At 40.1% G+C, this 17,620-nt stretch overlaps 1 protein-coding gene across 8 annotated transcripts; it reads right to left on the bottom strand.

Moving 5' to 3' along the window:
* Positions 1–227: 227 nt before the first annotated feature.
* On the bottom strand, positions 228–8,033 carry hdr (hematopoietic death receptor). Of its 8 annotated transcripts, none has more exons than XM_049716480.1 (10): positions 7,888–8,033; positions 5,825–5,972; positions 5,537–5,665; positions 5,334–5,445; positions 5,140–5,243; positions 4,613–4,696; positions 4,481–4,509; positions 4,143–4,376; positions 2,527–2,563; positions 228–1,799 (listed from the first exon to the last, which is right to left on the bottom strand). In XM_049716480.1, exons 1-10 carry the CDS (start codon positions 7,903–7,905, stop codon positions 1,501–1,503), a joined length of 1,194 nt encoding a protein of 397 aa, XP_049572437.1. In that variant the 5' UTR covers positions 7,906–8,033; the 3' UTR covers positions 228–1,500. The 8 variants fall into 8 exon arrangements, with proteins under 8 accessions (XP_049572437.1, XP_049572441.1, XP_049572438.1 ...); XM_049716484.1 differs by having other exon boundaries at positions 4,305–4,376; XM_049716481.1 differs by having other exon boundaries at positions 4,143–4,364.
* Positions 8,034–17,620: the final 9,587 nt, after the last annotated feature.

Below are 17,620 nucleotides of genomic sequence, written 5' to 3'. Positions count from 1 at the left end.
AACTCCGGTTGAGTCACTTGGTTAAAGATTCCTTTTTAAGGCACACCTTAGTTAATAATTATCGGTATGATCAGAAAACAACACAAAACAAAACAGTACCTAAAGCCAAAGATCAAATATCCATGAGACTATTGACACAATCAGTCATATTCAGAAAGCAAGTTAAAAAAATTTTTGGGTGATTTCCGAGCACTAAAAAAAAAAAAAAAAAAAAAAAAAAATCAGTATTGTACAATTTTATAAACATCTTTATTGAGTCAAACACACTGGCCCATTTCAACAACAGCTCTTGAAAATAAATCAAGAGAGTTATAAATATGAAACAATTACAATCCAATAATGGAGAACTATTTCAAAAGCTTCGAAAAATATTTTAAAATGAAGCTAACACCGAGTCTGGACTTTGCATAAATAGAATAACTTTAAATGTGCAATTTCATCAAACTCTAGAGATCATCATCATCATCATCGGCGGCGTCGGTTACTCGAAGCAAGTATGACTAACCGAGATATTGTAGGTTTAACATACATAGCAGCATGATATAACTTAACATTTTATTCTGACACTGAAAACCCTTAAAAACATTTAACAATTGTAGGAAAGGGTTAGTCATTAACACACCTTCAACAAAGCTACATGAAGCAGCTTCACAAAAGTCTTCACAGTGCTCATTGAGAAACTTCCCTCCTTCATCCGTTGAGTATGAATATGTGCTCTAAACTCATAGAACAAGTCAAAATAGGAAACATTTCATATTCAAAGTCAAAAAACGGACCAAAAAGCAAGCCACATTGTTTGCTTGTGGAATTTTGAAGTTGGGTCCTCAAGACTGCAACACACCGATACAAATCACCAGATTCATTATCGGGCATTCGCAAAACTTGCTGATGAATCAGGTGTGTTTCAGGTGACTGGAGTAACGGACACATTTTGCTGAAACCAAACAGCCATAATGTAACATGATGTACATGTAATTTCACCGTTGTCCATCACTAGCGGTAATTGAAGCCAAGGTTTTATGAGACAAAAGCCATTGTAAAACTTTGGCCGCTTCCCATAAAACTCACAAGAAAGGAAATTAAAAAAATAATTCCCTCTTGCGACTCACCCGCAAAACTCACAAGAAAGGAAAATAATAATATAATTCCCTCTTGCAACTTAATCCAGTGACCGTGTTCATTTGACTGGCTCTAAAAGACCACAGTCAATGTCACAGTCATGATACAAAATGAACAAAATACTTGTGATAGTTCATTGAAAAACTTTCAACAGACATTTGATACAAGTTGCAGCTGAAATGCATTCACCCTACTCCAAGCATATTTGTTCTGTTGCTCAGTGTGATCAAACCAGCAGAAAAGCTCTGCAGCGCCAATCAGTACTGTACCTGTGCATGTCTTCAAAGACATACAACTTCTGTTCTAATGCAGTCAAGTGCACAAAACTGTACACCACATCTAATTATACAATCAGAAGGACGCGGAGTAACTTCAAACAAGTTAAAATGACTTGCTTGCTAAAACATAATGACCATTTTCCAGAGCTTTTTCCTTGATTGTCTCAGCTGTTCGTCTTTGATCAAACTTGAGCAATGCTTTGAGCAGGTCATTTAAACTTGCGTCTTTGCCCTCCTTCTCAATCCAAACGTTCAGTAACTCGTGAATCCTGTCTTCGTAGGGAAGTTGATCTTTGCTTCTGATCACATTGCTGTGCAGGTCAAGTTGACGGAAGAACCTCTTGTAGTAGTCGATATCCACTTCCTCAAAATACTCAAAACACTTCCTGAGAGAGTCGACACCTGCAAACAAAACAGTACAAAGCTTTTTGTCACATCATAAACAGATTACCTTCATAATATCCAAATTAACTGTCTATTTTAGAGAACGCAAGACAATACATTGAATCACCCGCTACTGGTTTGGCAGATCTGAATTAAAGACTGTTTTCTCAAATTTTGAGCGTTTTATGAAAGAAAATGATCATGAAAGCAATACATACCTTAACTACACTCATAAACTACGTTTTTTCATTATTTTTATGATATTGTAAGAGGATTTGTCTTGGTAATACAGGTAATGGAAATGAGGACATTTCATTTAAAACACCTGCGGCTTATGGTCGAGTGCAGCTTATATATGAACAAAACAGGATTCCCCCCTAATTTTAGCTGGTGTCGCTTTTATTCAGGTACAGCTTATAGTCGGGGAATTACGGTATATGTTTATATTTTGATAATGTACTTTCTTATTGAGCCAAAGGATACAATTAAATAAGTTGTTTTATGATATTCATGGGGTATATTATGTTGCACATGTGTTACTACATGTTTAATTTTGTGTTGCTCTTGAAAAAGAAAAAAAAAAAGATTCTGCTGAATTTAGTCAGGTACCTGATAAAGATCATTGGCCAGCTTGTCGGCACAATGAGAGTTTCTGCTGGGTAAGACTAGTCAAGTTGAACAACAGCTTTCCTGACATTAAGTCACAACAGTAATTGAATAACACAAATTAATTGCAAAGACTTACCATTTACAGGAATCAGTTCGGGAAAAGGCTCATCCTCCTAAACAACGACACAAGGCAATCAATTCATCAATAAATCATTTACAGTATATTATTACATCACAGCCATAAAAGATGAAAGCATTCATTTTACAAGCAGGTTAAAAAACAAGCAACGTTGTGATTAACACGCCCTTTTCCTGTTATTTGGCTGCTGCCGGTGACTCATCAGTTTTTCAGCAGCACTAACAACTCAGGCCATTGCCATTACAGACAAATGTGCAAAACCTGTTACAGCTATTAAGATTTTAAAAATTGCAAAATGGAGGTTGGTCATCCACCAAAACTTGAAACCAATTTAGCTTGAACAGCCAGTGCCCCTGACTTTTTCTGTCAAGCAATTCAGTCAAAACCACCTGAAATAATTTAGAATAATCAGCGAGACAGATCAAATTGTTATATTAAATACTCCACTCTTCAATATAGTTTCTTGAACGAGTTAAACAATTTGTGCCAAATAAAGCACACGACTTAGACAATGCCAAATTGTAAGCACTTGACGTCACAACGATCCTCTGGCAGATCTCACACACACACACAAAAAACACACAATTTGTTGGAGGGAATGAATGATTATATTTTGATGGTACATTTAAAAGAATGTGTCAAAATAATCTATTGTGACATTAGATTAAAAACCTTTATTTTTTTAAATTACCAGTATATGTACACTTCTGCGGTCATAACGGACAATTTTGAGGAAATTATCTTTTGTACCATTCTAATTAACCACATTTTGTTCGCAGTATGTTTAAATTGCAAAACAGAATGAATAATAGAAATGCTGCAATACAATGTTTTCGACCCTTGCCACGTCATGTCCAGCTAAACGAGACCCAATTCCCTGTGAACTAAATACGTTGCGAGTGTGTGAATAATCTCGACTCTCTAACTTTTTTTTTTGTCATTACTAAGTGCAAACCAAAGGTTTGGGTTCTCATCACAGTCAGCTTCCATAAATTCTCTGAACAACAGCAAAAAAATAAATAAATCAAATAAACCGAACGTAAAAACTGCCAACGCACTTCTGTTAACATCCATTCTGCAATTTACTAAACCTTGTACCACCAATGTGCCGCTTATTACATATGCACTCCTTGAATGTTATATATGCAGTCCAATATGACATGATAATGTGTGCAATACACTATTCAATATGCTAAAACGCTTAATATGTATAATATCTTGTGCAATTCCTTATACGTCAGTCTACCTGCCTGTTGCTGCCACGACTGGAACTACAACCTAGATGGAAAGCAACTCACCAACAATCCCAACTTAGTTGTATACCCGTTGTACAATGTCATTAAAGACATTCCATTCTATTCACACACTACAATACGACCCTAACAACAATAAGTGCAACATAAAATGGATTTGATGGAAAGTTTCACACGACAGTATTTCAATCTCATTCTCCCTGAACTGGAAAAAAAATGTTACCTTTTTAACCTCTGAAAACCCAACATTAAAATAAAAACATAGATTTTGCAGAGGCCTGTAAAAAAGGTGGAAGGCATGAAGAGGTGAGAGGCAGAGAGAAATGGCAAGAAGTTTAAACGAAGCAGGTCTGCTCTCACCCTCAAATCGGGCTGACAGGCTCGTTGGGCAGGGGCGGCAAGGGTGGAAAGGGCAGGGGGCAGGCTGGTTAAATTTTGTTGGGAGCTGCTGGCAGAGCTGTTGCGGCTTTCACACAGCGCTTGACACTCATCCACCGTAGCGGATGCGCTTTGAACTCTCACCAGTGACTGAGTAAAGATGAAACCAGAGCATCCCCTTTGGGTTTGTTCATTTCTCCCCTCCTGCACGTGAAGCTGTAGTTTAAGAACACATTTCAACACACCTGCTTCATATCCTTGTGGAAATGTATTTTCAAGCATTCCTTCTTACTCTTACTTCATGCTGACATGAAACTTACCTCAGCTTTCGACTCATTTCCAACAGAACCTAAAGAGAAGATGCAAGATTAATTCAAATCAAAACCAAATTTGGAACCCAAGATAAGTAGAGTACCCATTTGTTTAAGAATTTTCTTTTGTGTTGCATCTACCTCTTGCTCGTTTCTTCATACAGCAGAAAATGAGTGCACCGACAATTCCTAACCCGACCAACACACTTACAATTATGACAATGGCTGCGTGGGTGTGGGAGGGAAAAAGAGAACAACATTAGCACCATGGTAAATGAATACTGATACAAGGTTCTATATATATGTTCAAATCAGTCATTATGTAATATTAAAACTATTTCAAACATGCAAAAGCTGACATTTTCAAGGAGGAGGATTAATGCCAGTGAAGAGAAAAAAAGGTTGGCAGTACTCTCATTTTAAAAAGTGAGGATTCAACTACATTCTTCAGTCAGGCTTTAAAGTGAGGGTTTTTTTTACTTGATCTTAGAATTAAATGTGTAAATTTAATCTCAGAACCCTCACTTGAAAAGTCAGAATTCTAAAATTAAAGGTGAGAATCCTGCCAACCTCTTTCTTCCTTCACTGGCTCTAATCCGCTTCTGTACATTTTAGACCTAATACGTACGGCAAATTTGTTGCCTTAAGAAAAGCAATCAAACTTTTACCTTCCACGATACCTGAGGAAGAATTCGACTGCGTTGGTATTTTCTTGCACTCCGTGTTGGAGGTAGCAGTGCAGTTACGAACAACCTCTTCATCCTTCTTACACCTAATTCAGAGGGAGGCAGGCAAACAACATTTGAAGCAAAGAAAGAAACAACTTTTATCTGTCATGAATGAGGAAAGTCTACATCTTCACCTTGAACACTTTGTGCAACTCTCACATGCTTCTTCAGGGTCACAGAATCCTCCTGCTTTGCAGTGACATTCAGCGTTTTGGGTGTGACTGCAAGGCCGGAAAATCACCTGATCTGAAACCACAAAATAATAATAACAATAAGACCTCATGTCGTGGAATTTATCCTCATCATTCTTCTCTGTCAGTTCACCAAGCAGATATACCTGAATGACACTGGGTGCATTGGATACATTGTGCGAGGTGATTGGCATGCTGAGTGTGTGTTCCATCTTCACATTCCTCGCACTGCCCCTTTTCACCTGGTGTAGTGCAGGCCGACTTCAGATGGGTACCTGAAACAGGCACAAAGCTGTCAACATTTAAAAGATGCATCAACCTCAAATTTGTCCCATAAACAAAAGCGTCAACAACCCCAATTGCAACTTCTTATTTGTGAGAGCCAAGTCTATGGTGTCAATGGGCTAAGACACTTAAACCTGCATTTGCCTTACCAGCTGGGCAGTTTAGGCAGCAGATGTTGCCGCTGCGGTACTCCTCATCTCTGCAGCGGACTTCTCGCTGGGTCCTGATGTGCAAGTCGAGGTCAGCCCAAGGAAATGAGGCAGTGGATGCAAACAAACCAATCAAAACAGAAATGACCTGTGGAGAAACAGTGAGGACACACCTCTTCAGCCAGTGAAATGGATATGGTTGGTTGCCTCCCAGTATCGCTTAATGTTGATTCAATGTCCCAATCATCGCAGTATGACAATATGTGATTTTGTAATTGCAAAGGCTGAGGTTACTACTTTACTGACGGAGTGGGAGGGGAGAGGGAAGGTTCACAGAAGGCTAAGGTAAGGCTACCTTTCAGTCATGCCTTTAGCTTTTTAACTTTGAACATTTGACACTGCAAATTTTGAAATAGTTTGAAACAAGGAACATTAAAAGTGGTCCTGTGGCACTACATGGGTCAGGACACCCATAAACTCACTGACGCTGAATACAAAATAGAAAATCCACCCACTCGCCTTTTTTTCCAAGTATATTAAACATTTTACAATTTGTCCACTAATTGACCAATCAATGAGCTGCGCTGTGCGTCATCTTAAATCCTTCCAATAGGAATGGCCTGAACTAGACAGCACAGAAAATGTTCAATGTTATTCATATTCTGTTTGATTTTGTAGTTTGTACAAAAAAAAAAGCAGAAAATTACATGGCTCGTGTCAACACAACATGGATCATGGTGGGTCCATGGCGCCACTAACCCAGTAAGATTTAATGAAGGACCTGTTTTTTATAATCAATATATTGCGCAAACGGGATTAGCAGCACCAGGGTGAGTGATAGTTTAAGCAAAAGCTTACAAAAAAATTCCGTTCAGCCTTCCATTTCCACTTACAGCTCCTTATCTGGTCTGAAATAATTGCAATGGTGACACATGACTTTTCTTGCACAACAGGGGCAACTCTGAAGGTTTACTATTGTAGGCCGTTTGGGTTTGGGTTTAATGACAATAAATCAAAACGATCATAAGTCCATAAGTCAACAGTCGCAGGCCCCCAAGCCGAACCGAACACCCGAGTAGATCTGGTACCTACTGAGGCACGAGATTGGGCTAGAGAAAGGTACCTTTTTTTCCCCCCCCGCACTCATGATATTTATCATGTACTCCTGTCACGTCATATGACAACTGCAAACTTTCCATTTAAGTTCATGTGCACGTCTCTACTCACGCAAACTTTAACCTGAAAATATTAGACTAATCGCTTTAACATTTTGAATTTTATTAGCCTTAAATTCAGCCTTTTCATCTCCAGAAAGAAATTCTATGACCAATCATCCAATAGTTTTAATATTATGGATATCAAGGGTTATCCTATCCATAGCAAGCTTAATGGTGCTTGACATCAGAAAACTGATCAACTTCACTAAAATTTTTTACTTATGCCCACTTCAACCGCCCCGAATAAAAAAATTATGCCAAATTGTTTTTTTGGGGACGTAAGCCAGGCGCTCACTTGTCGTTTAATGAGGAGAACTTTTCAAAGTCTGTATTTCACAAAATTTTGGAGATCATTATATTTTCAGTTTTAAGTGGACCTAATTATGTGGGGTGGCATTCATAAAATTCACAAATTCCTATAAATAACGCGTGATCATCAAAATGCCGCGCATAATGCCACACAAGAAACCATAAATGGGAACTATCAAATCACTTTTGAGGAGTAAATTCGGCTAATTTAGGTGAAGAATTTCACATGTGTTCACGGGCAAATTTTGACATGGAGGTGTTAACAAACTCCTTCCAGCACACATATTTGAAATAACTATACAGTTAGACACGATCACCGGGAAAAAGTATAAAACTTTTCCCGGTATCTTAACTGTCACACTCAAGAGTAGCGCCAGAGAAAAAACAAATATTTATTCCTCTCTTTCGAGAATACAGACCGACTGGCGGCCAGTACGAGCATTGACGACGCGCTATGTTAAACAAAATATGCTCCAATACTGTCGAGCAAAAGTGGCTTTAAGCCGTTTATCCCAAGAAAGAGTGGAAAAAACTTACAAATGGGAATCTATTCATTCTTCGGTTAATTTATGATAGTCCAGCAGACACGAACATGCTCCGCGGACGCGCTGTGGGAGACTGACAAGGAAATTCGCAGGTGGGACCAAATAGTCTTCGCTCCTACGTCAGTCAACAGGGGCGGAGAGAAAGCGGATCGGGGTGATGAAATAGCGCAGGGGTGGATAACTGGTGGACCGTGGGCCGCATACGGCCCTTGCCCCCACTCAGAGTGGCCCTCAATTAATTTCTAAAAATAAAAATGTGAGCTATTGAAAGATGTAATACCAGTGTTAAACACAGGATGGCCATTTCTTACCAGCACCCCCAATCCCAAAGCTGCAATAGCCACTTCTTGGGGTCGTGTGGTGCGTGATGGGTAAGGGAATTTCTTTGGCCTGCCAATGAGATATTCAAAACTGGTGGGAAGCATAGTACAAATGTGATTAGGATGACTTGAACCACTAGAAAACGTACGTTTTTTTTTTTTATTTAACGTAGTATTTTAAATATTCCTGTGTGAAGTTTGCATGTTCTCCCCATGCCTGGGTTTCCTCCAGGCACTACGGTTTCCTCTCACATACCAAAAACATGTATGGTAGGCCGACTGACCACTCCAAATTCCCCGTAGGTGTGAGTGTGAATGGCTGTTTGTCTATGTGTACCCTGCGATTAGCTGGCAAGCAGTTCAGGGTGTCCCCCGCCTCCTACTGCCCAAAGTCAGCTGGGATAGGCTCCACCACACCCAAGGTCCTCGTGAGGAGGAGGTTCAGAAAATGGATGGATATTATAAATATCCATAGCCTGTGTCGTTTAGCCTGGTGCTGGTAGTGCCATTGCACACTGGCCCACTCAAGGCACTGAGTAGAACTGTTTCAACTGTATAGCAATTTCTGATTACCTTTTTATTTTATCTGATCTAATTTCAAATTATTACATTTCAAATAGTGGTTTACCATTAAAGCTTCTCTAACATTATTCTGATCACCTTGGTTATTTTCTACAGAGAGTTATTTTAATGAATGGACTATTATAAACTATTATATTGTTCCGGTCATAGAGGAACCTATGTTGTGACTGTGGCTACTTAGAGAATAAAATGAGCCCAAGTAATTGCATATACGTAATATCAGTTGCTTACTTTCTCAAATAATTAGTTAGGATAGTAAAGCCATGCAATAAAACAAACAAACAAACAAACAAACAAACAAACAAACAAACAAACAAACAAACAAACATACAGACAAACAAACGGACAAGCTAATACAAATAATTAGGTATCATTTAACCGCTTAACCATTTAACCGGCTGAGTGGAATGGATGAATGACCTGTAGACCAAAAGGAAGGACGAGATCTAAGTATAGCTTTGTTTTTGAGTAGGGCCAGACACACACGACACTATATTACAAGAGTCAATATGTCTTAAGAAGTCTTTTGCCATAGAAACTGATCATTCTATTGTACCATTTATTATGTTTTTTTTAAATGTATTGTTGAAAGCAATATTTAAAAAAAAATGTTTTAGTTTACTTATTGATTTGTTGCTTTTATCTGGAAGGACATTTATACTTGTTAGGGATGCAAACAACATGAAAGCCAGAGAGCTGCCTATGGGTGGAATACGAATAATAGTGGGACAAAGTTTTATATTGTAATAAATATTGTACTTTGTTAAAATGATGGAAAGGCTACCTGGGTTAAGAGAAAGAGAGACTCTGACTCTCATTTGTACATCTCATTGGCATTAATGCCGTCTTACATTGCTGATTCTGGGATGACCTCATTAATCTTTACTAATGTAATGTAAGATGGCAACAGCAAAACGATCTCAGAAATCTACAGAAACACCAATTTAAGCGATGTGAAAGCAACCAATTTGTTAGGGAGAGCCTTCATTGAGCAGCAAGATAAGATTAATGGCCTCATCAGATCATTAGGGGGAAGAAGTGGAAGGTTTTAGATTAAGAGTCTCTAACCTTTAAGAGCTACTTCTTGGATATGGATTAATGCGATAATTACCCACTGATACCCACTTCTGAAATAACACATTTGCTCAAATTTCCTTTATGTGTTTATTCATAACTGATTCTTATAATAACCATAATTAATTTAGTATATGAAGACACTGCTCATGTTAAAGATTTCTCACAATGATGGTAGAAATCTCTGAATGTGAGGCTTCGGACGTGATTATTTCCTTTTAATTGTAGAGTAGAACAATTTGCTACAAAAGGTAATCTATTCCATTTACCAGTTTTGATGACTTAAGTATTTATTACAGAGTTAAAGTCCATAAAAGTCAAAATTTTAGCACAGAGTTACTGCATTTTTAAAGAAATATCTAGTCAGAATAAATATTTACGAATACAGTAATGATATATTACAGCAATGAGGCAAAAGATATTATTGATTAGCCAGGTATAGCATTTCACAGAATTGATGCTGTGCTGGATAAGATTCCTATAGAAAACCACTGTTTGAATACTTACGTATTTAAAAGGTAGTCTGATTTCAAATAGAGTCATTTTCTAAATTGTGTAGGCTCTCAGTTGCAGATGTAAATACATACATTATTGAAATGAATGCTAGTCTTTTGATCTCTGTTGGTTTCATTCATATTTTCATGTCAAAGTATCACCATCTCCGAACTGTGAAGCGGACGTGCTAACCAGTGCGGCACCAAGCCACCGAATATTATTATTTTCCATCCATTTTCTACAGGATATGCTGTTTGTCCTCATTAGGGTTACGGGTGAGCTGGAGACTATCCAAACTTACTGAATGAGAGACAGGGTAACATTCTGGACTGGTCGCCAGCCAATCTCAGATTACTATTATTAGTATTACACCATACTGAGGGAATGAGAAAAAATATTAAATTTTGTCTGTTGAAATGGAGGCGACCAGTTCAGGATGTCAGCCTGCCCCTGACCCAAAGTGAGTGGGGTTAGGTTCCAGATCATCCACCATATGCTAATGATAAGCAGTATGGATGGAGAGACATTATAGAGACACATAACTGAGTGTATGGCTCAATTCATACTAAATGAATACGTACGTCAGGGGTCTCAAACTCCAGTCCTCGGGGGCCGCATTCCTACATGTTTTCCAAGTTTCCCTCGTTAAACACACCTGATTCAAATGATCAGTTCATCCTCACGTTCTGCAGGAGCCTGATAATTGAATCAGGTGTGTTTAACGAGGGAAACTTGGAAAACATGTAGGAATGCGGCCCCCGAGGACTGGAGTTTGAGACCCCTGACGTACATGGTAAAAGCCCCACTAGGGAACCTTTCAGTTTTCGTTGCTTATGGCGGCGCCATATGGACAAAAGTGGTAGTGTTTTGACTGACGTCAACCACATTTGCCATGAGTGCCTGTACGTAGTGTTGTGAAATCCGTAGCCGTAGTTGGACTGGATTACATTTGTGTTTCCAGTGGCTGTGTGAAGCGATGAGATGAGGTGCTGAATAAAATAATTGTGTCCAAACAATATCATTAATTATGTGAAAAATAAAGTTTTAACTTTGATTTTATACCTTACTCTATTACATTCCAACTTGACTTTTATGTCTGTATTGAAACAATATGTTTATATAAGCGCCATCAAATACTTTCATACATATTAATTTAAAATACTCTACAATTTATAGTGGGCCAGAATTGCTACTGTTGTGGGAGTTAAAAATTGCTGCCCAAACTGTACTTTATAATGCCAGTCATCATAAATTCTATGTCAGTCTTCGGAAACATCATTTTCATGTGGCAGTTTAGATTATCAAAGAAGCGGTTGTCTGCATCTTGCAGATATGTGACCAGAAAGGAAAGGGTGGGACAAAAGAACATATTGCACGGTATGGACTCATGCCATGGACAGTGGCTGTTGATGAAAATGCAGAGCTAGCACACAATAAACCTTGCATTACAGAACTTAATGGTGTCTTGAGTAAACAGCATAAACATGAGAAGAAATGTATGGATAACTAGCAGGGTGGACTTGGCTGGATGATTTTTTTTTTTTTTTTTTAAAGTTTGGCAACTTGAGACAATATGTAGGTTCACACTCCCAGTAGACAATATAATAATAATATAATAATTTAGTTGAACTCTTAATCCACATGCACAAAAATAACTTTCATTCCTCTTTTCATATCAGTCCGCATTTTTGTCTGTGCCGTTTACTTGTACATGGAACATGTAACTTTCTCAGTGATAAGGCGAAAAGGCAATATCGACAGCAGAAATCTTTAAGTCCTATTTTCCAAGCTAAAATCTACCATTGCATTCAAATGAATTTCACCACATTTGTTCAACCAAGTTTCAGTTTTACAGACAAAACATGCAAATCATCATGTTTTTTTTTTTTTTTTGCCTGTTACGCAATCTTAAACTGGGGTGTTGCGTAAATAGGAACATAACATGAAAAGCGATTATTACCTGCATTTGGAATTGATGAATTTTTTTCCCATGGCTAAAGGGAACAAAGTTTAACCAAGTTTCAGTTTTACAGATAAAATGTGAAATAATCATGGTTTTTTTTGCCTGTTACGCAATCTTAAAGTGGGCCGTTTGCATAAAGAGGAACAACATTAGAAGTGAATCTTATTTGCATTTGAAATTGATGAATTTTGTCCCTTGGCTAAAAGGGAAGTTCTGGATTTGGACAGAGCCTTCCCTTCTTTTAACATACATGTAAGCGTGAAACTGGTGTTAGGTGCAGTCCTTGTACTTCCAAAAAAATGTTTTATCAGGAGACCTCAAAAAATGACATGCTTGTTCAACCATCAACTGAAAAGACTTTGTACAAACAAAAGTCTTCATTCAACTGACAAATTTAATTATCAAAGAAAAAAAATCACATGCTAAATATATTTTATATTAGCAAAACAATAGTCAATAAGAATGTTTAATTTATGAAGTTTAGTTTTTTTCTGCTCCTGATCGGCATATCAAAGTCGCAAGGCATCACCTTTAGTCTCATGCATAGTTGTAAGCTGTCGAGTTGCAGGTTGCCAACCCCTGAACTAATAGATTTACACTGAAAAGATGGAGGGTCCAAGTGCGGTTCATTATGAACAAGCCCCATATCCTTAATGCCATCATGTGGTAGTGGAGAGGATTCCATTCACAAGTTATACTGTTTGTTCTGAATTTCATGCCCAAAGGGATTAAGGCAGTACTGAATGGTACACATGCAAAATATTGGACATAGTCACTGTGTGCTGAAGTCAATTATAAATAGGGTTGATTTTCACTGAACTGCTTTCCGTTAACAATTTAACCGAGGCTGCCGTTGCATTTGGAACAAATCTTGCATCAGGCTAATTCATCCTGCCAGTTTCCTGTTCTGTAAAACATGATAATGGCAGGCAAAGTCATCAGTGGCCTGAGAAATTTGCAGTCAAGTGTAGTGACAATGAGCAGATAGCACAGTGTTGTCTCCAATCGAGAGGCACCACCTTTAAAGGAAATGTAGGCAGCCCATAGGCAATGGAGGTTCAATTTCAATACCACGTATCGTCATGTCCTTTCCCGCAAGAACTGTACATTCACAAGAACCAAATGTTTGTTGGTAAACGCTAGCTATCGAGCGAACTGAGACAGCATTAGAGCAAAATAGTCTTTTTACGGCACAACCAGCACGAGGTTAATACATTCCCAATTTCTGGGGCGATTTTATTTTTTAACCCTTGTCTGTATCCATCGAAAGAAGAGTTAGGAGAAGGTGCAAGATAAAGATTCAGGGTTAAGAGAAAGGAGTGGGATTGGGCCCAAGTCAGCGGTGTTCACGGCTACAACACAAATCACCTTTTTTAAATATGTCAGCTTGCGCCCGTTTGCAAGTGATGGTTTACAAAAATACGAAATTGAAGTAAATATAGAATACAAGGCAATCATATACTGTACATATCACATATGTTTCTATCGTTAACATTCTATCAGAGATGTTGAGTCCAAGGTCCAAACAGGGTTTCACTTTCTGGACCTGCTTTTGATCGGTCTGCATTCTATAATTCCATCCATTTTCTATACCGCTTGTCCCCACGGGGGTCACGGGGGTGCTGGAGCCTATCCCAGCAGTCATCTGGCAGTCGGCGGGGGACACCCTGAACCGGTTGCCGGCCGATCGCAGGGCACACATAGACCAACAACCATCTGCACCCGCACCCACACCTAGGGGCAATTTGGAGTGCTCAATTAGCCTACCAAGCATGTTTTTAGGATGTGGGAGGAAACCAGTGCCCTGAGAAAACCCACGCGGGCACGGGCAGAACATGCAAACCCCACACATGGAAGGTCAGAAATGGAATCCAACCAGCACCCTCCTAACTGAGGCGGATGTGCTAACCAGTGCGCCACTGAGCGCAATTCAATTATTTTTCTTAATTTATTTTTTTTTTTGTTTATTTCAGCTTGTACACAGACATCATCAAAGTCACACTTTCTTTACAAAGCTTAGAGTTCGTTTCGTACTTGCCGAAAACAGAACGGGTGGAAGCAGTCTTGCTTATCGAGTCCCGTCCCAAAACTTTCATACAAAGATTTTTCGATTTTTTAAAAAATCTAAATTGCCATTACACAGTACTATAAACTTATTGGGGATCCTGATTAAATTTAACAGATGCGCTATGAATGGTGATGTGATGAATTACAAAGGAAAACAACTCTTGGGTTTAGTCCCAGGCAAAATTGGAAAAACTGCAATATCATATTTGACCACAACAATACGGCAAAATTTAGTTTCAGTCCCCCACAGACTTGATCTGCAACTCTGCATGAAAGAAGTAATGAAATGAATTTTTAGTGATATCAAAGTCTAAGGTCGTAAATCATATTTGATTAATGACCATAAAGGTCACAAAGGTCACATACAGTATGTCATCTGCAGGTATGAGAATCGATCATATTTGACATGTTAGAGGTCATAAGGTTATGGGAATGGGACCATAAAGGTCACAGAGGTCACATATATGTCATGTCCAGTTGTGAGAATCGATCATATTTGTTATGCTGGGGGTCATAAGGTTATGGGCATGGTAAAGAAATGCGGCAGGTATAGTTATACTAGAATGTGGATTGTCAAATGCAGTTGTATTGTTGAAATATGTTTGTCATGTGTCATGATGGAGGTCATATGAGGTGATAGGAAAGTTTAGGTGTTGTTTTTGAGAAATGTGAAGCAGGTTTTATTTAAGTTAAGTAAGGAGTTTTATTTTTGTAAAAACAGGTCGGGACATGTCTGCACGTGTGTGCAAAACATGTTCGGTCATGTACTTGTGCGTGCGTGCATGTGTGTATGTGTGCGTGGAGGACTCACCCCCTTTCTATCATCTGTTGTGGAGAGGGTGGTGCATCCAAAGAATCCAGGCTTGACGCTGAGGTTGTTGAAATGATCCAAAGTTTTTGTTATGTGAGAAAGTGTTTCTACCACCTATTGTTGTTTTTATTAAATCGAAAGTCTTGATGACTATGCTCCCTCCAATGTGTGACTCTCCAGCATGGGGAAGCTCACCTGTTGTGGAGGCCCCCTGCTGAATTTATTCTTCAGTATGTGTTGAGGTCAAGGTGATGTCAAAAGTGTCTTAAGACCACCGATTTGACCCTCTCTCTTTTTGGTGGTCTGGGAAAGTGCTGATTCATGATTTTCTGATGGTGCAGCTGTCTTTTAAAAAAAAAAAAAAATACTTCCAACGCAATGTGAGAAGCTGGCCCTTACGCTGGATGTTGAACTGTCCTATAGCGTAAGGGCGCAAGGTCTTAACACCTCTCATTTGTGTCACGTGCTGGTGCCACCGGCGACAGGACCACGCCCCCCTGTCAATGGAATCGCCGTCACCTGCCACGGGCTCATGGACAGCACTATATCAGCGCCGCCAGCGCAGACCTGAGTGTCAGTCTGTCCCTTGATGCTGCCTTGCTCATCAGTCCCGAAGCTACGGACCCGCTTGACTACTTGGAACCCCCGCAGAATCGTTTGTCCTCTCCAGCCCGATCGCCGCTCCAGTGCCCGCTGTTCCCATCATCCCCTTCTCCAATAAAGTCCGTCGCTACGCACTTGGCTGTACTGTCCGTTCCCTTACAGTACAGACTGACCAACGCTATGCAGCCAGCGAACGACGAGACGGCATTGAGTCGACTGGAGCGAGCCGAGACCGCCGTCAGCAGCCTGTCTGCCGACATCCGGCACCTGATCAAGGTTGGTCAGCAGCAACAGCTACAGCAGCAGGAGATGGCCCAAGCCCTCCAGAGACTGTCGGTGGCTGCGTCCCCGGCTGTCACGGTACCCCCGCACCGCTCGTCTGCCGAGGCCAGGACGCTCGTGGACGTCCCGGAGCCCCGCCTTGGCAACATCGAGAAGTTTAACGGCGATCCCAAGCACGTGAGGGCATTCGTGACGAACTGCCGCATAATGTTCAGCCTCCAGCCAATCACGTTTTCGTCGGAATCAGCCAAGGTCGGGTTCGTCCTAACCCACCTCACGGGCGAGGCGCGGCTGTGGGGCCTGGCCGAATATGAAAGGATGGCCCCGGCTTGCGATTCCTTCGACGCCTTCGCTGAGGAATTGCTCCGCCTGTTCGACCTGGGATCCGCCGCCGAGGACGCCGCCGAGGAACTGGCGACGCTGCGTCAAGGTAGCCGATCGGTCGCAGAGTACGCCCTTAAGTTCCAGACGTTGGCCGGCAGCAGCGGATGGGAACAGCGGGCACTGGAGCGGCGATCGGGCTGGAGAGGACAAACGATTCTGCGGGGGTTCCAAGTAGTCAAGCGGGTCCGTAGCTTCGGGACTGATGAGCAAGGCAGCATCAAGGGACAGACTGACACTCAGGTCTGCGCTGGCGGCGCTGATATAGTGCTGTCCATGAGCCCGTGGCAGGTGACGGCGATTCCATTGACAGGGGGGCGTGGTCCTGTCGCCGGTGGCACCAGCACGTGACAATTTGACCCTCCCTCCCTCTATCTCTCATTCATTCAATATCATTCATACGTGAGAAACCGCAGTTTGGATTGTCTCGACAACTTTTGGATTTTACTTTGGGATTTTACAATTGGCTACACAATAGAAAAAGGTAATCAACAAAAATAATTTCATTAAATTCTCAAAATTTAAATATACCATACATTTTCAGATATCAACATTGATGATCAGACCGGTGAACCATATGAGTGTATTTTTTTGTATATTAACAATTTAATTATACAATTTTTGTAATACAGTCTTCATTTTATTATGCAAGGTTGGTGGGGAGATGCTCATGATGAAGATTTTCTTTTTTTTTTTTTTTTTTGATTAATGTAAAAACAAATGCTAAAAGTTTGTTTGTTTGTTTCCCTACGTGTGTGCGTGTGTAAGAATATGCGTCATCGCGTGCATGTGGCCAGAGTCCGAACAAATGCGGGCATATTGCGAATTCAAGTAAAACACTTATTTTCTTACATCTATGTAGTATGTTCAAAGATGGATGAATGTTTCAGCTAACACGGCGCTAGCAAGATGTACAGAAAGACATAATCAGTTTCTGATGAGTTTGAGCTAATGTTACTACCATCATCGAGTGTCTGATGAGGTGAGAACCTAGATAAATCTTTCCCGCAACAAACTTAAGAAATTCTTGTCTCTCTGTCGGGCAGTGGACCACTGCACTATGTACCTGATAAAATTCTATGGCCTGCACAAATTACTTCGTCACCACCAGTGACAGTGACAAGAACACATGCAAAAAACAAGCCAA

This window comes from Syngnathus scovelli, chromosome 3, assembly GCF_024217435.2.
Source record: "Syngnathus scovelli strain Florida chromosome 3, RoL_Ssco_1.2, whole genome shotgun sequence".
NCBI classification, from domain to species: domain Eukaryota; kingdom Metazoa; phylum Chordata; class Actinopteri; order Syngnathiformes; family Syngnathidae; genus Syngnathus; species Syngnathus scovelli.
The sequence above is the reverse complement of the archived record's forward strand: the minus strand, read 5'-3'. Positions and strand labels throughout refer to the sequence as shown.